The 24,967-nt window shown below is 37.1% G+C and overlaps 1 protein-coding gene across 2 annotated transcripts in view; it reads left to right on the top strand.

Moving 5' to 3' along the window:
* The window catches only part of LOC126458444 (phospholipase A2 group XV-like), a 104,416-nt gene that overhangs the window by 15,233 nt on the left and 64,216 nt on the right, over positions 1 to 24,967 (top strand). The window contains exons 5-7 of one of the 2 annotated variants that reach the window (XM_050095507.1): positions 4,964 to 5,135; positions 5,222 to 5,344; positions 8,942 to 9,090. In XM_050095507.1, the coding sequence (XP_049951464.1) occupies positions 4,964 to 5,135; positions 5,222 to 5,344; positions 8,942 to 9,090 (444 nt within the window). Of the gene's footprint in view, positions 1 to 4,963; positions 5,136 to 5,221; positions 5,345 to 8,941; positions 15,763 to 24,967 lie in introns of those variants that run through there. The other variant, XM_050095506.1, reaches the window with a different exon arrangement.

Below are 24,967 nucleotides of genomic sequence, written 5' to 3'. Positions count from 1 at the left end.
ATATCAAACCTACTAACCACCGGCAATACCTCCACTTCGACAGCTGCCACCCATTCCGTACCAAGAAGTCCCTTCCGTACAGCCTAGCCACCCGTGGTCGTCACATCTGCAGTGACGAGCGGTCCCTCTCAAAATATACTGAGGGTCTCACTGAAGCCTTCACTGACCGTAATTATCCTCCCATCCTTGTACAAAAACAAATCTCCTGTGCCTTACCTTTCCAGTCTCCCTCCACCTCCCAAAGTCCCACAGTCCGGCCACAGAGGAGGATTCCCCTCGTAACTCTGTACCACCCGGGACTGGAGCAACTGAATTACATTCTCCCCCAGTGTTTCAATTACCTCTCGTCATGCCCTGAAATGAGAAATGTCCTGTCCACTATCCTTCTCACCCCTCCTACTGTGGTATTCCGCCGTCCACCGAACCTACACAATACACTTGTCCACCCTTACACAACCCCTGCTCCCAATCCCTTACCTCATGGCTCATACCCCTGTAATAGACCTAGATGCAAGACCTGCCCCATACATCCTCCTACCAACACCTACTCCAGTCCGGTCACTAACATCACCTATCGCATCAAAGGCAGTGCTACCTGTGAAGCCAGTCATGTGATTTACAAGCTAAGATGCAACCACTGTGCTGCATTCTATGTAGGCATGACAACCAACAAGCTGTCTGGCCACATGAATGGCCACCGACAAACTGTGGCCAAAAAAAAAGTTGACCACCCTGTTGCTGAACACGCTGCCAAACATGATATCCCTCATATCAATGACTGCTTCACAGCCTGTGCCATATGGATCCTTCCCACCAACACCAGGTTTTCTGAATTGCGCTGGTGGGAACTTTCCCTGCAATACATCCTACGTTCCCGTAACCCTCCTGGCTTCAACCTTTGTTAGTCACTGTCCTCACCCATCCAGCCCCCTCCCTGTTCCAATTCCAGCACTACACAGCCATCTTTTCATTGCCACACCCAGTCCTTTAATTTCTTTTTATTTCTCTCCTTTCCGCTACTTACTCCCTCCCCCCTCCGCACCTTCTCTCCTGCCCTCCGTCTAAACTGCAATGCTTCACTGTCCGCCACTCCCACCATACTATCCCTCCCCCTCCCCGCCCCAGCCTCATCCCCACCCCCACCCAGTCACCACTCCCATCATTAACTGGTGCTGCTGCTCGCAGTGTGGTTTCAGTTCTCTGAGACTGCAGACGTGTGTGCAAGTTGCGTTTGCATGACTCTGTGTGTTATACACATCGGTTGTCAGACTGTTAGTTACAGTAGACCTCAAAATGGACTTCTGAATGTAGAGCATCATCATACTTTTTACACTGCAACGTACTTTCACTTCCTTTTCCTCAACGATTACAGTTCATCAGTTGATGCAATTGTTTCAAAGATGGAGTTAATTTGTTTTCTTTCAATTTTTGGGAATTTGTTATTTTTATATATATATATATATATATATATATATATATATATATATATATATATATATATATATATATATATATATACTGCTGACAAAGGCCTTACTGGCCAAAAGCTATAATTGTGTGTATCTTTTTGTTGTGCCCATCACGACTCAGCATCTCCGCTATATGGTGAGTAGCAACTTTCCTCCTCTGATATTGTTGCATTCCACCCTGGATTTTCCATTGTTTGATTAGATGATGACTATTAATATGTGATCTTTTAGGCCTTCTCAGCATGATTGATTAATGGTGTGCTTTTGGATGCTTTGCTCGGCTGTTGTTTCCATTTTATGCACAACATTTTGATGAGTGATCCAACTGTCTTCTTCAGATGTTGTGAGTTTTGCTGTTACATGTACTCACTGCCTGGACTCAAACCAAATTGTTGGTTATGACAGCACAGTATACCACACAGAAGAAAGACTTGATTCTCACTAAAAAGTCCAAAATTTCCGTAGACATCATGAATGACTGATCGTAAACTTTTACTGATTAATCAAATTCTTCGGAAAACCGTTGTCACTCAGAATTAAGGAAAATGCCTAGAGCTGTGGATTATATGATGCCTCATCACAAGAGCTGGCCATGGACTCATCTCCTTCATGCAGAAAATTTCTTTCCTGGTACTAGAGCTTGTGAAGGCTCTCTCCTTTGATTGGCCAAATATCACAGTACTATTCATATTTACATTTACATAACCCAGTACTCTTCCTCTTTGGACCAGTCCCACTTCTGAAATCAATATATATGAAATTACAAAATAATAAATTCCCAAAAATTGAAAGAAAACAAATTAACTCCATCTTTGAAACAATTGCATCAACTGATGAACTGTAATCGTTGAGGAAAAGGAAGTGAAAGTACGTTGCAGTGTAAAAAGTATGATGATGCTCTACATTCAGAAGTCCATTTTGAGGTCTACTGTAACTAACAGTCTGACAACCGATGTGTATAACAATAACTCTAGTTGATATTGATTGGCTCTGATTTGACAACAACCAGTAGCTTATTTAAATATGGTTTCATTGGGTTAATCATGTAAAAGACTAAAGAAAGCAGAATATTTCTAAAGTACCAGAAACTGGCTGCTTTGCAGTTTTTACTTTTCCTCACACCTCACATCAAGGGGCACACTTCAGTCTTAGCAATTTCAATTATTCATACTCCACATACATGTCGCATTCACTCCTTTGTTCATGTAAATATCACAACAAAAATTAAAATAATGTCAGACAAACTAATAGTAGCAGTCTAAAACTGAAACTGTTACATAAATTTTAGGCTTTTCTTCAAACTGTTGTTTACTCAGTTATTGAATAATCAAATATTTTGTCAAAGTTCTTCATTGATTACACAAAACATATTAACATGTCAGGAAGCTGTACATCATAGAACATAATAAATTCCACATTTTAGGTAATTTTTCACATTTTGCTAGTTATTTTAAATAATAAGCTTAGATTCCATATTTTTGCTAACGATCACCATTACAAAAGGCTTTGCAAAGTTTCATAACAGTTGTGTTATTAGAAATGTCTTTCATAATCCATTGTAATGCATGTAATAAATGTATCTTTGTTCAGTACAGTCCCTCTGCTTTGTCTGAAGAGCTGGCTGATTTACTTGTAACATATGTTAATCTCAGTGTGTTTGGAAGCACTCTCTAGGGCAATGACTTATTGGATGTGCCAAGAAAGCTTCTCTCAGATTGTCTACTGGTGATGAAGATTGCTACACCTCAGGTCTACTCTCAGCCCCTTGAAGAAAAAATGAAAAATTTATCAGAAAGTGCCAGCCTGCTAGAGAATTGAAATACAGTTCTGAAAGACTGAGAAGAAGATATTGAAGAAGTAAAGAAGGAAAATAACTGATTACATCAAATATGTTACATGAAGTGGATGAATGCAGGAAATGGAAGAACAACAATTTTGTAAAAGGAGGGAACATGTAAAAACTGAATACTTTCACTTGTATGCATGTAAATTGACTTGTCCACTGTCTTAGGCATAAGCAGCAAAGTACAAAAGAACTGGAAAGGTTAACAGATCAATCTAGAGACAAATGGATGAAACATCAGCATGAGGAGAAACATTACCATACATAACAGCTAAGTATCTAACAAACAGAGAACCAAGATAAGTCAGCAAATGCATGCTTGAAAGAGATGGAAAGATGACAGCATGCATAGAAGAGAATAAACAGTTATGGAAGGATTATGTTGAAAAATTGAAGCACAAGGAGATAAACACAACTAAGATTGAAATGTGATGAAATGGAACATGGACCAAATACATTGAGGTGTGAAGTGGAGAAGGCTATTAAGGATCTCAGAAAGAGGAAATCAATGAGGTGAGATAAAAAAAAAAAACATCTAAAGGCCTTGCGAAATGGAGCAATATCCATAGTGACTAACCTTATTAAGATATGTGATGAGGGTATGTGGTCAGAGGATTTGGTTAAAACTATTCTAGTCCCTATATCAAGGTATAAACCATCACATAATGCAAGGATTTCAGTATTGTTAATTTCATATGCCACATTACCAAGACCATGTGTAGCATTACTCAAAAGATTAGAAAGAAAAATTCATGAAAACATGGGGCAGTATCATTTTGCGTCCAGAAAAGAAGGGGCATGAGATGTCATTACTGGATGTTTTAGGATGATAGAATAAAGAATGATAGAAATTAACAAGGATATTGCCTGCAATGAAAAGTTATTGAAAGAAAGATTGCAGGAAAGGGAGACAGGAGGAGGAGGAGGAGGAGGAGGAGGAGGAGGAGGAGAATTGGAAAGGTGGATGATATCAAAAACTAATGAAATTACCAATCACCATCTGTTGTAAGACAGATGTATCAATGCAGTAGTTTAGTTGTGAGCAAGGTGTTTTTATTTTTTGCTGCTTTGATTGATCCACAACTTATGCTTGGAGAGAATAAAATATGCGTGTGGAAGATGTCAACAATGTTTGGTAAAAGAAGCCTTACAAGATGGTAATATTTTGATAGTGCATCCAACCTCATACTTCTGTTACTCTCCTCATATGTAACTCTTCATTTTCATGTTTCTTTATTGTTGTTGTTGTTGTTATTGTTACTACTACTACTACTACTACTACTACTCTTACTCTTATTAAATACTGTTCTGTGTACTGTCTGCAGCACTTAGAGGCTGTTTCTTTATTGACTTAGAAAAATATCACATCAAGGAAACACAAAATTCAAAGATAGCTATCAAGCAAATTACTATGTGTGTAAAAAAATATCAAGGAGAAGGATGTAGATTTGTGCAGTTCACCTAACTTGTTTCATTTAAATACTAGTATTCTTCCATGTCAAGAAAATAATTGGTTCCTTCCTCTTTTGTTGTTAGATGTGAACTCGTACTGTATAGTTCACTCATTATCAGATAACAGACATGTACCCTTGAAAAATAATTTATAGGTATCCATCTTTTGACACATGCTTCTTTCTGATATTTTTTCCAGGTGACGACTTAGGATCGTATGTGTTGCGTGAAAGTGTGCTGAAAGAAGAACAAATAACCTCTCCAAGCCTGGCATGGTTGTTGCCTTCTACACTCTTTTGGCATCCTAATGAAATCTTAGTACAGACAGACAAGAAAAATTACACAGTTGAAGACTATAAAGCCTTTTTCAAGTAAGTTATTTAAAAATAGCATGAAGAAAATGATTTAGTTCCATTTGTTTCACATGGTATAATGGTCTAAATATCTCATTTTACAGGGACATCAGTTATCCTGTTGCTTGGGAAATGCGTAAGGATGTAGAAAAATACAGCTTGGAATTTCAAGCTCCAGGTGTAGAAGTTCATTGCTTACATGGTTATGGTGTTAACACCATTGAGAGGTAACTTCACAAATTGTATGATGTGTGATGCTTACTTTCATTAACTTAGTTTCAGTAACTTGTTATGAGGTGCTAGTTTTCTTTTCTTCTTAAACTTATTCATTTTTTATTAGTTAATAAAGTGATACAACTGCGAGAGGACCTATAGAAACTGGATGTAGGAGGAAATGTTTGTTCCTTAAGAATGGAACATTCCTTCACTAGTAGTGGAAGGCAAGATTGAGGGAAATGAGAAATATATTAGAAGCAAGGGAGGGGAGGTTACTCAAAATTATGTGACCTGTTTTATTGGTTGTTTGTTGTTGTGAGTTTGTTCTGTACAGCAACAGAGAAGTGGAGAAGTGAGAAAACTATGAATTTCATAAATTTGATTTGCATAAGACTAGAGCCAGGGGCATTGAAAGTAATGTATATGAAAATTGCAGTCTGAAAAAGGACAGCTAGCAAGCTGTTGATGATGAGCTCTGAATCATGCTTGATGAAGCACATAAAAAATTCCAAAGTTTTCTAACGTATACCAAATGTGAGGCAAAAAGTTGCATAAGAACAGTCTAAGTACAGGTGGCTCCTCATCTACATGGTTTACATTTGATGCCGTAATTTTTGTACTATCTCAAAACCTGCTTGAAGCAGGAATTGATAGTGTAAACAGTGTTAGTGGCTGGTGAGACAAATAAAACATTAAGAAAAAGCTCTGTTCTTATTTCAAACTTACCGTAATGAAATTATCAAGACCTTGTACCAAAGCATTGCATAATTCTGGTACCAAGAGGCTTATTGATGAGTAATGCACTTGAAAGATGTACTTTAAGCTTCTCTATGTATCACCAATAGCTGCCACCAAAGGATGAGTGTCAGTGGGATTGTAACTGGAATACACTCTCTCGTATCTGTTTTAGCAGTTCTCAGATCAATTTCTTGTGTAAGATATTCAAAACTGTGTTTTGATATTGTGGTAAAATTCTGGAAAAGGTTTGTATGCGGCATCAGTTCACGAGTTAAATATTGTGAACCATTCTGCTTGCTTAAAGATCAATGCATGCACAAATCCCGATTTATCATGTTCATTCTAACTTTATTCCTTATGGTATGGAAGAACAGCAGAAGCCCTGTATCAGTTCATGTCTATCCATTTTGTGGCAGTGATGTGGCCCAATGTGAACACTTATGGCTTGAGAATTTATTGCCATAAATGGCGTGAGTCATATGGCAAAAATTTTGCTGGGCGACATTGTCAGGATATATGTCGGCAACATGCAATTTTTATGGCTCATGTAAACATACTTAAAGGATTTTTTGTCAAAGACATTCATGCACCTAATTCTTATGTACTGTGTATTTACAAGAGGTACTTATCCACTTGCAGTACAGAAGAAAAGGAAAAGTTCATTGAAATGCCCTTGTACTCTTGATGGGCTTATTTAGGTGGCTGTAATTATATGTACACTTTAGTGGTAATTTAAGTGTAATCATTTTGATGAAATAATCTACAGGTTGTGATTGCCACAGCATACATGACATTTTTAACATGACTATGTGCACTGCCTTAACATTTCCTTCCTTTGTATTTTTATTTTGGTAGAATATCGTCTCCAGATGCTGTGAACATGAGCATAATATTTTGTCCTATTATTGTGCAATTTTGAATAATTTCCATTGCTATTTTACAGAATCATAAAAACTCTAGAGAATAAACTAACTTATTTGAATTACTAGGAAATGATAAATTGCTACTCACCATGCAAATGACACGAACTGCAAACAGGCAAACTAAAAGACACTTACACATTAGCTTTTGGCCAAAGCCTTATTCAGAAAAGGACACACACACACACACACACACACACACACACACACACACACACACACATATTCACATTTATATATATTCATTCACACAAGCAAGCACATCTCTCACACATTCATGCACAAATGACTGCCATCTCAGGCAGCTAGGACCAGACTGCAACTGTCATGTGGAACAGAAACAGCAATCTGGAGGGGGTGGGGAAGAGGAAGGGATAGCAGGGTGCAGGTGGGGGCAGAGAAGTGTGCTGTCTGGCAGGGCTTGTGGGTACTAGATATCCAACAGGTACAACATCGGGTGGTTGTGGAACATTGAGGTGGGGAGAGGGGAGCAAAAAAGGAGAGGAGAAAGCAAGGAAAACACCATGGGCGGGTACGTTGGCAGAGAGCAGCACACAATGAGGATGAGGAGACAAGAATAGAGAGAGGTGATAGGACGGAGAGGGTAAACACTGTTTTGTGGAGGATGTCCGAATGGTCACTGCCAAACTGTGGCCAAGAGCAAAGTAGAACACCTTGTGGCACAAGATGCTGAACATAACATGCTGGATTTCAATGGGAGCTTCTCTACCCGGGTCATCTGCAACATCCCCTCCACCACCAGCTTTTCTGAACTGTACAGATGGGGGTTATCCTTAGAACACATTCTCTGCTCCCAGAATTATTCCGGCCTCAATCTGTGGTAACCTAATGTCTCCACACCCTCCACCCAACAGTTTCCATCTTCTCTGTCCTGTCACCTCCTCCCTATTATTGTCCCCTCACCGTCTTTGTGTGCCACCCTCTGCCAATGCACCAGCCCCTCTTTCCCCTTTCCTGCACCTCTCATTTTTCTCTCCCACCTTACCACTCCCATCCTCATCCCACCTCCCCGCTCCAAAGCCTTCGGCAGCCTGTTCCCTGCACACTCCAGTAGACAGCACTTTTATCTGCCCCCACCCATACACTGCTATCCCTTCCTCTTTCCCATCCTCTCCAGATTGCTGCTTCCATTCCATGTGACAGTTGCATTCCAGTCGGAGATGATGGTCATTTGTGCATGTATGCTTGCTTGTGTGAATGAATGTGTCTGTGTTTCCTTTTTTGAAGAAGGCTTTGGCTGAAAGCTAGTGTGTGTCTTTTTGTAGCACCTGTCTGCAACTCAATGTGTCATCTTTATGGAGAGTAGCAATCTATCTTTTCCTTATACTTTCTATATTCTAATCTATAGTTTCCATTGTATTATTTGAATTATTAAAATAAGTTAGTTTATCAACTGCAATCTAATACACCCTAATGCTACATAACATTAAATTAGCTGAAACTGAGTAATTAAAGTTTTCTGAAATTATTTTTTTGTTCATATAGTGTTTTTAATCATCATGATTAGTATGGTAGTATTAGAAATAAAATTAAAAAGAAGAACTGCGAAGGTTAGTTGCCATTCCAATCAAAAGTACATTGTTTAATATACAGTCAGTTACACTTGAATTCTGGCCTGAGTTTTCTGACACATACAGGTTGTATCACTCTGTCTAACATGTGCTACAAATTGGATAAAAAAGTAATGATCCAAGTTTCTTCTAAGATTAAAGTTTACAATAGTCAAATACAGTCATAAAGTGTTGTCAGTGCCTAAACTATTTTTAACTGATCAAAGCTAACATGCAATGTGTCTGTGTGTTTTACTTATTGCTAGGGCTTGACATTACTTCTTTCTAATTCTCCTTGTCTGAGTTCTGAAATTATTGTTGCAATCTGCGTGCTATTAATAAAAAGTTTGGTAATCAAGATGCTATACTTATTTTTCAGGTTGGTGTATAAACCAGGAGGATTTCCTAGTGCATACCCTGACTTCTTATATGGTGATGGTGATGGAACAGTAAATAAACGCAGTTTGGAGGGCTGTCTCCATTGGCAAGGCAAGCAGAAACAAAAAGTATATCATCAGACTTTTCCAGGTGTGGATCATATGAATGTGTTAAGAGACATTCGTGTGCTTGGCTATCTGAAAAGTTTACTCAATAAATTATAGTTTTTGTACCATAGTGTAGTGTTTTGAATTTTTTTATTCTGTTGTAAGTAGAGACATGAGTAAATAGTATTTTGCGGTATAAAAGTACACCTGAGATTTCGTGCTGTACAAAAACTTTGATTGTTGCAAAGAGAACAGGGTTTCCATTTCTATCCACATGTGAACTTACATAAAAATCTCATAAAAAATATTCAAACTATTGTACATTAGAAAGTGAGCCTGAAGAAAAATTAACTTGTTAATGATTGATGAAACAGTAATTTTTGATAACTTGGTATTAGATATATATATATATACAAGAAAAGGAGACATGGAATAAATACAGCAATGAGGGCTTACCGTATCTCCAAAGGAATAAAAACTGATCTGGCTAGAAACTGGTTGGTGATTGGGAACAAGGTCATCAACATTTTTTTTACATTCTAGTAGAACTGTTGGCTAGAAAGTACTGATAGATGAAATGACAGAAATGTAAAAATATTATAGGAATATTAATATATTACAATATTAGGGACACAAGAGACTGTAAGACGTACAGCAAGAACAGATTGAACAAATGCTTAGAGGTCTTGTGACAAGAAAAGTTTCAAAGGATAGTTGCCATTCCAGTGAAAGATACATTGCTTAATATTTGGTCAGTTAAACGTGTATTCTGGCATGATTTCCTGGTGTATGTGGGTTGTAACACTCCATCCAACATCTGCTGCATATTGGATATAAATCATTTTTCATTTTATAGCAGTATGCTCTGTCATTTCTCTTCTTAACAGAGCTTCATATTCTTATCGCTCAATGTTGTTGGAATAAATTTGCCCACTGTCAAATGAGAAGTCCTTCATTCTAGCAACTCATTCTTTGTAAAGAGAATAAAGTAGGAAAATAATTTCATAGTGTAATTCTTGAATTAAAAGCTTGTTAAAAACTCAGATCTATCTGCCTTGTGCCACAATGGATACACCAGTGCAGTATTCTTTATCTGGATTCTTCCCCCCCCCCCCTGCCCCCCCCCCCATTCTTGTGTATATTTGTAAAAGTTTTTTGTCATGAATTTTCAGAAGTTTTATGCTGTGGTATATTGTTAAATTTTTGGGGTCAATTCTAGTGTCCGATACCACCTGTCGGCTTTGACCAATGACGTAATGTGTGATGTTATTTTGTTTGTTCCGCAGATTGCTGTAGATGAACGTTAAATGATTTCTCTGGATTTCCCCGTTACGCACTTATATTAAAAATTCAATGTAGATTGTTTTGTTTTCATCTCAAAATTTGTTTTCGGCATCTTTTGTTAATGAAAGTAGTCGTGATTTATAAGGTCTTAATTTCTCACTCTGTTCGTTATGGATGAGTCAGTTGTTTTTACTGTGAAAATTCTACTTTAGAAAGTGAGTGACCGTAAATCAACTATAAAATGTTTGCAATCATTGGGTGTCACTGCTGAATTTAGCAAGTGCAGTGTCTGTGGAAATTACATGTTTTTGACGAAGGTTGGGTCATCACAAACTTCCGACAAATACATGTGGAAGTCCAGAAAAAATAACATATGGAGATCCATATGCAGGGGGACATGGTTCGAGAGATTGAGGCTGAATTTAGAAGTAATTGTCATGTTAACCTAATATTTTTGCTATGAATATTCTTGCAAATCTGCCATGCACGAAGCAGGGGTTTCGTATGGCACTGTAGTCGACTGGTTCTCATTTTGTAGAGAAGTCTGTGGGGAATTTATAAAGTATAGGGGGTCATTTGGGGGGCCAGGGGTTATAGTTGAGGTACAAGCCACATTTTGGAAAGAGAAAGTATGAAAGGGGGCCCGAGGTTTTTGGGCTTTGGGTTTTTAGAGTAGTAGTTTCTAGAGGAGACTGTGCTGATGTTGTTGCATTTAGGGTTGTACCAAATCAGAAAAAGGAAGTCTTGACTATCTTTAATAGAAGAATATGTTGAAGAAGTTTCTGTAGTCATGTCAGACGGGTTTGCTTCATACAAGGGGTTGGGTGAAAGGACTTATCATCATTTGGTTGTGAATCACAATATTCAATTTAAAGATTATAAGATGGGGGCATGTACTAGTACTATCAAGGGGTATGGGGGGCTGTAAAATCTGTTGTCGGACGGTGAAAGAGCAGGATTTCAGTGTTGCAAGGCCATTTAGATGAATAGTGTTGGAGGAAGAGTATTCCTAAAGGTTATTGTTTATTTCTTGCCTTTATGAAAGTAGTCAACAAAATGTACATGCCTTGATTTGTTAGTTAGGTGTCGGTGGGTCTGATACTTTCTTCTTGTTTTACGTTGCGGTTTTTTTTATTATTTTTTTTTTTTTTTTTTAACTGTATTGTGCGAGAGCTACTTTTTTGGTTTCTCTGCAGGGAGGTTTTTCTGTCGTTTTAATATTTTCTGTTTACAATGGTGGGCCGAGGGCTATTGTTGTGTCTCTGCCGGAGGGTTTATGTGATTGACTCGTGGTTTCATTTCTTTTTGTTATTTTAAAATTTTGCATCTGATTGAGGGCGGGTAGTTGGGAAGAACTGATTTGGGTGGTACCTCATTTGTGCCTGGCAGTTTGCGTTTCTTATTATTTTTTTTTCGTTAGTTATTCTGGATTTTTCTTCTTTCATTACAGTTTGACCTTCTAACAATATTATTTCTTGTTATGTCCTTATTTCGTTATTGTCAGCCTTGATCTTTGACTCCTTATGAAGTTCATATGCGGTAAGTTTCTTTTTATGAAGCCACTTTTATGTTTTCTTTTTCGATGTTTTTGCTATACTGCTCTTAATTTTACTTTCGTTCCTGATGTATCAGTTTTACTGAGTGTTATTTTGGCATTACTGTACCTGGTGTGACTTTCGTGTAGTGTAGGTATCGATTCCAAGGTTTGGTCATTTTTGCATTTTATTTCTTTGCGTGTGCAGTGACGTGTGTAAAGATTTTCATTTCTTGAAAGTCTAGTCATATTCTGTAGTTCACTAAGAAGATCATTTTTTAAGCATGTTTCTAATACGTTTTAAGATTTTTGTGTAACAAACAGTAATATTGGAATCGGTAACTAGAAATGACCTACATAGGTTGCTTGTAGTTACTGATTCCAACTATTCGACAGTTCATTATTTAGATCGTTTTTGCAGTATGTGTGGCAAATATAATGTAATATATGCACTCATAATTGCACTCATGTTCTTATTTATTTCAGTCATCTTCAACTCGTTTAAATGAAATTTGCTTGTAAATAGTCGTGTTAAATGTATTATTTTATGGGATGCTACATTCGTCGTTTTACGAGTATGATCCGTTCCATTCATAGATTGTCCATTGCAGCATCTTTGCCTTACGTATGACGTCATTGGTCGAAGCCGACGGGTGGTATCAGACACTAGAATTTATCCAATTTTTGTAAGTTTATAGACACAGTTTGTAGAAAGTATAAGGATTATAATAATATGTAAGCATTCTTTTAATAGTACAAGGAGAAGAAGATTGCATAGAATCCTAGAAACTTCGCAGTTTCATTGTATAAAACAGCTTATAAGGTGGTTAATTTCTCGTGGTTATAATGTGTTTATTGTTTATAATATGTAATGGTAATTTATTGATAATTTATTGAATATGTAAAAATCATATATGAGTATGGAATTTTGTATGTTAAATGACTGTAGGTCATGATGGAACCTGTTGACTTGGCTTGTGAGAATATTACATGACAGAAACAGTCTTTTCATAGAGATGTTTATACATTTGTTTTGTAAAAAAAATTTAAAAACTGAGAAGACCAATTTTTAAAAAAAGTGGACTGTGTAATACTTTGTTTCTGAAAAGATAAATTTATTTTCATAATGTGTAGTTATTTATTGTAATTGAACACTGTGTGTTTATGTATTGATTGTTGAATGTACTCTAATAGGTGTGTACTTAAATCAAAGAGCTGTTTTGGATTACAACTTTTTAATGACCCAAATTTCTGGCTAGGTCAGTGGGTTGGCTAATAACAGTTTTAACTGTGTGTGATGTCATTTTTCAATGAACATTCTATTATTATATTGTCATGACATTGTAGGTTATAGATTTTCCATGTCCCCTGTATAGGGTATAGTTTGTTAAAGTAAATTTTAGTAAGACATTGTAAGTTTTCAGTAATGTTTATTAATTCAAATAGTCATAATTTGTTTAGTGGATCAACAGATTTTGACTTGTCAGTTTCAGTAGCCAAGTAATGATTCTTGATCTAAGGTGGTGTAAAAATATACCAAGGTCACTGTTTGTGTGAGGCACCTACCAGTAAACTACATATTTTGATGCAGCCTTAGGCCAAGAATCATTCATGTGCTATTGAAACTGATTGATTAGTTGAAACTGGTCTTGCCGCAGCAGTACTTTATGTGAGTAAACTGTACTGTTAAAAAGAAATGTAATTGCTGTTAGTCTCTGCTGTTAACATGGCAAACATGAACAATCTCATTTATGTTGTAGATTTATCTTGCTGAGGGAGGTAAAGTAATGTCAATGAATTTTTAGTATATGAAAGTAATCTGAGGTTCCCTAAAACTTCACATTTATTTATATATATTATGTAAATTATTGGGTAATATCTGACAATACATGCCTGAAATTTAAAGTTAGTGAAATTAGCAGGTGAGAAATATGAATGGTATTGGTTTGTATTGGTTGAATGTTTCCAGAACCTATGCAGTTTTTGAGGATTTACTGTGTATTTAAAATACATTTATCTTAAAAATTGAAGATATTAATCTTTTTATCATTAATTTCTTGTTTGACTGGAAACTTTTATACTCTAAGTAATACTGTTTTCCTTCTATTGAAGTAATGGTACGCTTAGTAATTGTAAGAAGATTAAACTGTGTAACAGTGAACATAGGATCTTCTCAGGCAGCATTTGACCCATACCATACTATCTTCATTTACTGTCATTGAGGAGCTTGGTAGCCATTGAAACATCTTCTCCAACAGAGATATTTGGATCACCCCACTTCTCCAATTAGGATCCCTTCTTGTTGATTTGTACTGTACTTATAAGAGGGTACTTGCTTAACACAACTCCTCTCCCAAGTAGAAGCTTACCAGACTGCTCCTGGACTCTATAAGTTTAATATGATAAACTCTTACACAAAGGTTTTCATCATAGAAGTTTAATATGATAAACTCTTACATAACAGTTTTCATCAGATGTGTTACAAATGTCTGTTCTTTTAGAAGCAGTCTTGGGCTGCTACTGAAGATTTAAGACAGACCATGTTAGTAATTTACAGCAGTAAGTTTCTTACCAGTATAAACACATCATCTCTTAATTACACTGACCAAAAGCTGACTGCTGCTCTCCTATTATCCCACATCTTTCAGTGATTCTTGCACTTTGGTTTACTAGACAATTTGACAAGGACAGTGTGCAGTAGCCTATAAATTGTTGTTTTTTTTTTTTCAAGAGAAAAGAAAATACTTGTCCTGAGTTCACCATGGTTTCTAACTTGGAAATATGTAAAGAACTTGCTAGTGAATATTGTAACTATCTAATGTAAATGGTAGTCCCACATTTGCTGAAAAGTAATGTTTTTTTCTTTTTTTCCAACTCTTCGTCAAACCAGCCTCTGCAAAAATGGTGTTTGTCATCACTTTTTAATCACTAGGATATACACGTTTTAGGTTATATAAACATATTATTGTCCTAAAATGTCTACTATCATAAAAATTTCTCTATAGGCATATGTTTACTTTTCCTCTGCCCTCCACTCATACACACGTAGAAAGGTCTTCCATATATTCTTGTGTTCTGCTTGTCTTCCATTAGACAAAATGGAAAGGCCATATATTTTAAATTTCTTAGCTTCCCCTGCATGCCATTCTCATCTTTATACAATACCAGTGTTGTTATAGAATGTCTTTAAATTGATTGTTGTTCTTAGAGCTCTACCTCAATTTAGAATGTTACCATTAACTAGCTAGTCTTATCCACCTTATGTGATGTATTAAGTGAAGTACTTCTTGCATTTTGTGTGCTGCAAATGTGTTAATAATTTTGTATTTTAGTTTGTTCCTGCATTGTTATTGTATTGTCAGGTTAAATTATTGCTCCTAAATTGAGATTTATATTCTTGTACTTTATTTATTTGTTCTAATTGGTTGGTTTGTTGATAGTGTTTGTGATTTATTAACTGTTACTTTTGATGTAGTGTGTACTCCCTAATAAAATGTAGGTAAGATGGCAGATTTTCTTATTTTAATAAGTGTTTGTCATCTGCAGCTATTCCAAAAGCAAGTGGTCGGTACATATTCTGATTTAATAGATTAATGATCAGTGAGCTTAAATTAGCGAGTGGAATAACAGAATTGCAATATCTATGTTCAAAGTGACTACTCAAATGACTACCGATAAACTTGTAGTTTCAATATTAAGATGGCTGTGTTTTTTGAAAATTTATATATTAGTTTACAGCATTGTATTCGTTTGTTACATATTTCATTGATTAAAAACAGATATTTTGTTCATTAGTCAGTCTTTGTTTGCCACAAACCACGTACATTTAGTTTCTCATGTGTGTGTTTCCTTTTAGACAAGGAAAATCAATGAACTGTGATATAATTCAATTGTATTATCTCCTGATTAAATAAACAGATTTTGAAATAAATGTTGTATATACATTTGGCTTCAGTTTTATGTGGTCAGATATGCACATTGCTTATTTTTTTAAATAATATTTTAATTCCACATCTGTATTTGTTATAGTTGACCAACTGGCTTCTTTTCCATGCACAAAAAGTTTAGCTGTGTCTCCACTTAATGGAGTTTTCTGCACTCTGCTTGGAAATTAGAATCTAACCTGATAAGGGTTCCAGGCTGATGAGCAAAACTCAAGAATCATACAAACAAGTGTTTTGTAAGTTGGTTTCCTTTATGAATGAATTACATGTCTATAAGATTATTACAGTGATTCTCAGCATGATCTGTGCTTTCTCGTACAACTTGTTGTATATGGTAATTCCACTTTAGGTTGCTGCAGATGTGTACTCCTACACATTACATTTAGTCATATGCAGAGTTGGCTGCCAGACTGCATTGGAGCATACTGTTAGATAACAGCATTGTATGCACTGTAAGTGCCAGAACTTCTGACATCCATTGAATCTTTTATACATATAAAAGCTCAAATTTTCTTCACTAAGTAAGTGTATAATGGCATCGAATGCTTTCCGGAAGTCAAGGAAGAGTTCATCAACCTGGTGCCATTATTTACAGTGCTGCTGACCTAACAGACAATGAGGTGAGTTTTGCAAGATGTCCATCTGCAGAACCTGTTTTTATTTTTGTAGAGATGACTTTTGCCCCCCAAAAGGTTATAATGTGTGGGCAAAATCATATTCCATAATGCTACAGCAGATTAATATCAGCAATATAGGTCTTTAATTACATTCATCAGTCTGACAACCCTTTAGGAAAATGGGAATGACCTGCACTTTTCTCCAATCACTTGGTACCCTTCACTGCTGCAGCAAACCTATCAAAAAGCGTTGTTATAAATGGAGCAAGTTCTTTCAAGTAATCTTATAGGTATCTCATCTGGCCCAGCTGCCTTACACGGTTGAATTATTTTAGTTGATTTTCTGTTCCAAGATCACTCATTTCAATATCTGATATTTTGGCATTTGTGTGAGGATTCAAAGGTATGATATACTTCAATGAAACATTCCTGGATGACTAAATATTGTGTTTTGGACTTTGTCATCTTCCCTTTCAGTGTCAGTGTGATCACTGAGTGACTATGATTTTGATCTGCTTACAGATTTTATGCAAGACCAAAAGTTATTAGAATTTTTGATCAGATCACTTGCTAAAATTTTAGTTTGCTTCACATACTTCTCTTTGTGCTCTATTTAGGCTTAATCCAGATTTTGTTTATCAACAAGGCTTTTATTTTGCTTAAATCTGTATTAAGCTCTCTGCAGCTTGTTTCCTGTTGCGCTTTCTAAGCAAAAATATTTTCCATCCTTTCTTAACATTCCTTGTAATACTTGCAGTTATTGATGCTATAACTGCCTTATGGTTACTGATTCCATCCATTATGCTTTAGCTGTTTCAAAAAATCCAGGTCTGTCAGAGAACCAATTTGTGAGGGTAATGTCTGAGGGCCTCCTAGTAACTAAATGTTAAAAAAAAATTCAGAACAATCTCAGGCTAGCCCCATCTCTGGCACCAATTTCAATCTACAGCTAGCAAACTGAAGTCCTCCCCCTAACACCACATCAAAACAGGGAAATTTTAATACTCTCCAAGTGTTCACAGCAGGGCTCTGCCACTACAGCTCATGATATGGGTGGTCAGGAAGCACAAGTTATTACCATTTTTGACACTCCTTTGAAGTTTACCTTCACCCAGATTATTTCTCATTTGGAATTTGTAATACCTACACTAGGTACTGTCAGTTCTTTATGGCAATAAATATGCTGCCACCATTGGTGTTCAGCCTATCCGTGTGAAATATATTCCTATGTGAATTTATGATTTCCATGTGACTCACTTTTTGTTTCAACCTAATTTTCTGCTTCTATGTGGGCATTAATACCTTTGGTAAGAGAGACTAATTCTGTGTCCTTACCGTGGATGACCTTGCAGTTCACTAATACCACATTTTTTCTTACTGATCAGCAATAATGAAAATTCTCTTTGGAGAGTGATGTGGCTGATCTTTCTCCTATTACAGCAGGTAATTATTCATTGACCCTGTAGAGGGATTCTTCCACTTTTAAAAAATCAAGGATATGCCACACACACACACACACACACACACTGTTACCAGAGTAACCACTTCCCTTGTATAGCACATACTTGAGGAAAGTTCTACAACTCTCCACCCAATGACAATCGGGAAACAGTCATCCAAGATCATTGCAGAACTGTCTAAGTTTCTAGTTTAGATGTTGGCCTCACGCCAAAAGACCACAATTGGTGCTGGGTACAATAACCAATTTGTTGCCCTAATGCGTCGGACAGCTTCATCATCGCTGTTGTCTCCACGCTGCAGCACTGCAACTGGTTTTGACAATTCTGTACCATCTGCTGTGGGTTTGACTGGTGACATGCATTTCGCTTCATTGCATTGGTTTCCAGCATCCAGAAATGACAAGTGCCTGAGACTGTAGTACGTATGTGGAAAATCATTGGTGACTGACAAAAAATAGTGTTGCCAGATGAGTTCCTAAGTTTTACTTCAAACTGTCCTACTATGATGATCTCATATATCTCAGGCATTACAATAGTGTTTTACTTCAAACTGTCCTACTGTGATGATCTCATATATCTCAGGCATGACAATAGTGACATACAGCCGTGCTGCTTATATTGTCAAGTAGCGTAGCAGACAACGTGTGATGATTAAAAGTGCCAGTTGATATAACATGTGGTACTGCTTCTTCAGATGATCTTGTATGTAATACTTCAGCAGAACAATACCTGGTTGCATGCATTAAATAATATACACACTTTCTTTGAAGAATAAATAGTGCCGTTGTCTTCATGTTTTTCTGGTAGGTCAGCCATTGAATGTGTGCAGCGACTTTTTCGTCATGGTACTCCAGCAAGAAATGCAATTGCATTGTGGACTCACACAGAAAGCACATAAAGGAAGATTATCTTGTCCTTTGAAGGTATCCGACTGCTGTGAATGGGCAGCCTTTCCTTCTCATCCCATTCGACAAGTCTCCCCTGATCGGGATTCTGAGCAAGTTTTCCAACTCTTCCCATTTCTTACACCTCACCAGTCCTTTTCCTTCACTCATATTCCTTTGCCTTCAACCCTTCTGCCAGGAGGAGCCACTGGCTCCGAAAACTTGCAAATCAATATCTTTATAGGTGCGCCACTGCTTGTGTGCGCGTGCAATTTCTTTATACATTCTACTTTTTGTTGCAATCAATCACAAGAGTCAATGTAAAGGGTGGCCCCTGGTAATAGACCACAGATTGAATCAACATAATGCCTAGTGGAAGCTCATTTTCTGACCGATTTTATTTGTAGTACAAGTGCCATATGGCAATGTTCTAAACTAAATTTTACAAAAAATTATGGATTGCACTTCTGAAATGGTGACTATTAGAATTCCTCCAGAGCTATAACTTCAGCATGCATATCTGTACTCTGTGACTAACAACATGCAGTAATTTCACGACTGTATTCACTCTGTGTATGGACAAGATGCACTAAAGCCAAAGGTTACTGCGAATTTCAACAATTTTAGGTATTAATGTCATCATCATACATATGCACAACTCTAATGATTAACAATTTATAGAACACCAGTACTGCGAATGCTCTAATGTATGAATTTAAAACCACATTGATTGAGCCTGATCAGCTGGCTGAATATAAATGAGTCATATTTCTGCCTACAGTTTCTTGATGAATAGCTCACCAACTTTGAAGAAGAGGACCGACAATCACATGGAATAATGAAGCCAAATGTCATCTGCCTAGTCGTGTAACCAAACACAATTATGTTCACTGTTTTGGTTATGATGGTAGAAGTCCCAATGACATTAGTCTGGGTAGGTATTGCAGGCCAAGGTGTCAATGGCTTGTTCTTCTTCAAAGATGGCATTATCAATAGTGAGATATATATGAAGGTCATTAGGGACACTGCTTAGCCTTTACTGCAACAGAGAGACCATTTTGATCAAGAGTTGTGGTAGCAGAATGGAGCTCCAGTTACTTGTAACATATGCTGCAGCAACACTCTGTTAACAATTTTTGTATGTCTGAACAGTTCCTCAGTACAGTGCAAGTAGCACTGAAGTGTTCATGTAAACATGCTGTGGTCTTTGGCTTCAATGAATCTGGTCCATAGTCAAGATACATCTGTTGAACTTCTTATACTATGCCAATTGCTGAGTATAAATGTACATGCCAAATTCACTGCTCCAGAGGAATCCTAACTGGATTCAACTTATAACGCTTAGAAAATAACACTTCAGAACTACCAGTATGGCACTTCCGCTATTTGTTACAAGCAAAACCTTTTAAAAATGCAGTTCCATGTGATCTATGACAATTCAACGTGTGGTGTGCTACTTATGGGCCAACATCCATATTGAAGAAAAGAGCATAATATGTGAAATTACTTCCTAAAGAGCATAGAAAAAAACCAAGCATCAATTTCAAACCAGCAGATACTGTTGTAAGGTATGGTATGGTATGGTAAGGTATGGTAGTAAGCTAGTAGTTCCCTGGAGTGTGCCTTCTTTCCACCCCTCCATCCCCTCCTCTTGCAGACACTTATAGGAACCAGTGTAGCAAACCATGCAATAGGAACAAAGTGTTAAAGCAACTGTGAAATGAAAAATAGAAGATATTTGTGTGCTGAACAACTTAACAAATCACAATAACTCCATACAGAAGATTTCAGCATTGCAGAGCATGCCATGATATGCAACCTCAGAAGTTTAAGTCAACAAGATGTAAATCTTGGAAGAAGCAAAGTTATAGTTTTGCCAAGCATTGCCACAGTAGAATTATTATGAGTAAAAGTTATATATTTGAATGTGGAATAGCATGTGAAGATTTAGAGCAAGCTGTGTTGGATCTGTACATTTCATATTTATTCAAGTTGAGTAGTTATTACTAAGACTAAACTGTTGCAAATTACTTATTATGACAGAAACAGGAGAGCTATTTAAATGGATAAATAAAGAAGAATGCAGCAAAATGGAACAAGGGATGAATCGAAGAACAATCTTACATACAGTAGTAAACAAAATCAAATCAACGCAATAATGAATTTCTTAATCCGGGAGAAGGAAGAATGGGAGGCACAATGGATAAAAGAGAAAGAACAATGATTAATGGAGAAGAAATAGGAGGAGGAATGATGTCCAAAGGAGAAGGCACAGGAGCCACAATGGTTGAACGAAATGAAAGAACATAAAGAATTAATGAAAGAATGTGTAACCAAAGGCAAAGATTTAGTAACAAATAAGCAGAGAACAACTTCTGAATTTGTACCAGGACTACAAAACCAAAGTAAGTCACAGCTGTGAATCAAGCACTCTGAGTGAGTACAGATGTGTGTAATGGAGAAAATGTGGATGCGGAACAGGACATACAAGCACGTATAGTGATGTCACCAAAATTGCAAAGTCTGTGATGGAAACACATTTATCATGTGAACAGGAAGGAATAAAATCACCAAGGACAATAACAAAACTGAGGAGACCATAGCGGAAAGTCCAATGAACTCTATAACCAAGTGGAAACTCACAAGATATATGACAAACTATGTAACGAAGTGGAAACAGAGAGGAGTGAAATCCCAAAGAACACCAAAAAGATCGAAGAAGCCATACAGGACTGTTAAAGATGGAGACAAGTAGTATACACAGTGGGACTATAGTTGGAGAGTGTCATTCTCAGTTAACTGGGATCTGTAAATTTGATCTGAAAAGTTCAATCTTTCCAGATGCTTTTCACCAAATTTCAAAGGACAATGGCCTGCCAGTTGGATGGAAGAGAAAAATATTAGTTTTGTAACAAGGAAGTGAACGGAGGTCACAGTCACATGGTGAGTGTGTCAAGGAATGATAGTAAATGCTTAGGCAGATTTTGAGGATGCATTCCTGGCAGAAGACTGCTTGACAGGAAAACAAATTGAAATAAAGCTGATGTCAGTGAGTGGACCAAAATGATTGGAGAGAGACTGTAGGCTGAGGGACTACATAGTGATGAAAGAAGAGTAAAGCAAGAACAAGATGGAAAAGCAGAATGAAACAACAGATCTGTGACCACCTCAAGAATATCAAATACTTAGCAAAGAAGAAAAGACAACATATTTTATGATTTGTAAAGAAGTGGAAGAAAGAAAACAAAGACAAAGTACAAGCCTTGTTACCAAGCAGTAACAGCCAGAATGCGAAGATGTTTGATAAAAACTGTACAACTGTGAATGATTTTACTCACTCTCAAAATGATAGTTGCAATAATATGGAGTTAGGCATGCAGCAATGGTTGGTGAAAAAGGACTGTGTGTTAGGGAAGTGATGAGATGGCACCAAGAATGAATAACAAACAGCTTCCATATGTCCAAACTTGTGACTGATGGTCTGTGGGGCTTCGGCTGTTCACTTACAAAATAAAATGTTGTATTTAGTACAAAGTAGCCACTTTAACACTAATCTCTCTATTCCCTAGTTTATTTATTTTATTTAGTCCTTCAAATCCTACATGTATAGAATATATACAAGGATATTGGACATTGTTAGGTATTTACAAGATATAATACAGTTTGTATTGCATTCCTAAGTACTAGATATTGAAGTAATTTAGCAAAGAATCAAACATACAACAAACATTAGAGGCAACATACAAAGTAGAATATTCATAATGCATCTTTATTTTTGTTGTTTGGCTTATAGGTACTCTGTCAGACTGTAAAAGCAATGATCAATTAAATATGCCTTTAGTTCAGCCTTAAAACCACTGAGTTTACCTACTGATTTAATATGGTTAGGCAGATTAGTGTAAATCTTTATCCCAGTATGTAGTGTGCCTTTTTGGCACGATGTGTTCTCACCTGTTTCATATAGTCCGCCCCCGCTAGCTGAGTGGTCAGCGTGACAGACTGTCAATCCTAAGGGCCCGGGTTCGATTCCCGGCTGTGTCGGAGATTTTCTCCGCTCAGGGACTGGGTGTTGTGTTGTTCTAATCATCATCATTTCATCCCCATCGACGCGCAGGTCGCCGAAGTGGCGTCAAATCGAAAGACCTGCACCAGGCGAACGGTCTACCCGACGGGAGGCCCTAGCCACACGACATTTCATTTACCTGTTTCATATGAAGGTCAGATTTTTGCCTCATATTGTATGCATGTATATCTTCGTTTTTTAATAACATATCTGGGCGTCTATCAATATATTGTTTGATGAAAATTGATGTTTCGTAAATAATAATGTAAGGAAGACGAATAACTGACAGTTTTTTGAATATGGGTCTGCATGATTTCGTATTGTTTACCCCTTCAATGTTGTGCTCTGTGCAAAATTCTACCAGGCGGCTTCCTCTTTCATTTCTTACCCCCAATCCATATTCACCTACTACGTTTCCTTCTCTCCCTTTTCCTACTGCCGAATTCCAGTCACCCATGACTATTAAATTTTTGTCTCCCTTCACAATCTGAATAATTTCTTTTATTTCATCATTGTTGTTGTTGTTGTGGTCTTCAGTCCTGAGACTGGTTTGATGCAGCTCTCCATGCTACTCTATCCTGTGCAAGCTTCTTCATCTCCCAGTACCTACTGCAACCTACATCCTTCTGAATCTGTTTAGTGTATTCATCTCTTGGTCTCCCTCTACGATTTTTACCCTCCACGCTGCCCTCCAATGCTAAATTGGTGATCCCTTGATACTTCAGAACAACTCCTACCAATCGATCCCTTCTTCTACTTAAGTTGTGCCACAAACTTCTCTTCTCCCCAATCATATTCAATACCTCCTCATTAGTTATATGATCTACCCATCTAATCTTCAGCATTTTTCTGTAGCACCACATTTCAAAAGCTTCTACTCTCTTCTTGTCCAAACTAGTTATCGTCCATGTTTCACTTCCATACATTCATCATACATTTCTTCAATTTCTTCGTCATCTGCACAGCTAGTTGGCATGAAAGAAGGTTGTATACATGGAAGAAGCCTGGAGATACTGACAGGTTTCAGATAGATTATATAATGGTAAGACAGAGATTTAGGAACCAGGTTTTAAATTGTAAGACATTTCCTGGGGCAGATGTGGATTCTGACCACAATCTATTGGTTATGACCTGTAGATTGAAACTGAAGAAACTGCAAAAAGGTGGGAATTTAAGGAGATGGGACCTGGATAAACTGACTAAACCAGAGGTTGTACAGAGTTTCAGGGAGAGCATTAAAGGGAACAATTGACTAGAATGAGGGAAAGAAATACAGTAGAAGAAGAATGGGTAGCTTTGAGGGATGAAGTAGTGAAGGCAGCAGAGGATCAAGTAGGTAAAAAGACAAGGGCTGGTAGAAATATTGAATTTAATTGATGAAAGGAGAAAATATAAAAATGCAGTAAATGAAGCAGGCAAAAAGGAATACAAATGTCTAAAAAATGAGATCAACAGGAAGTGCAAAATGGCTAAGCAGGGATGGCTAGAGGACAAATGTAAGGATGTAGAGGCTTATCTCACTAGGTGTAAGATAGATACAGCCTACAGGAAAATTAAAGAGACCTTCAGAGAAAAGACAACCACTTGTATTAATATCAAAAGCTCAGATGGAAACCCAGTTCCAAGCAAAGAAGGGAAAGCAGAAAGGTGGAAGGAGTATATAGAGGGTCTATACAAGGGCGACATACTTGAGGACAATATTATGGAAATGGAAGAGGATGTAGATGAAGATGAAATGGGAGATATAATACTGCGTGAAGAGTTTGACAGAGCACTGAAAGACCTGAGTCGAAACAAGGCCCCGGGAGTAGACAACATTTCATTAGAACTACTGACAGCCTTGAGAGAGCCAGTCCTGACGAAACTCTTACCATCTGGTGAGGAAGATGTATGAAGCAGGCGAAATACCCTCAGACTTCAAGAAGAATATAATAATTCCAATCCAAAAGAAAGCAGATGTTGACAAATGTGAAAATTACCGAACTATCAGTTTAATAAGTCACGGCTGCAAAATACTAACATGGATTCTTTACAGACGAATGGAAAAACTAGTAGAAGCCGACCTTGGGGAAGATCAGTTTGGATTCTGTAGAAATGTTGTAACACGTGAGGCAATACTGACCCTACAACTTAG

This window comes from Schistocerca serialis, chromosome 2, assembly GCF_023864345.2.
Source record: "Schistocerca serialis cubense isolate TAMUIC-IGC-003099 chromosome 2, iqSchSeri2.2, whole genome shotgun sequence".
Taxonomy (NCBI): domain Eukaryota; kingdom Metazoa; phylum Arthropoda; class Insecta; order Orthoptera; family Acrididae; genus Schistocerca; species Schistocerca serialis.
Note: the sequence above shows the minus strand (reverse complement) of the source record. Positions and strands in the feature narration are given on the sequence as shown.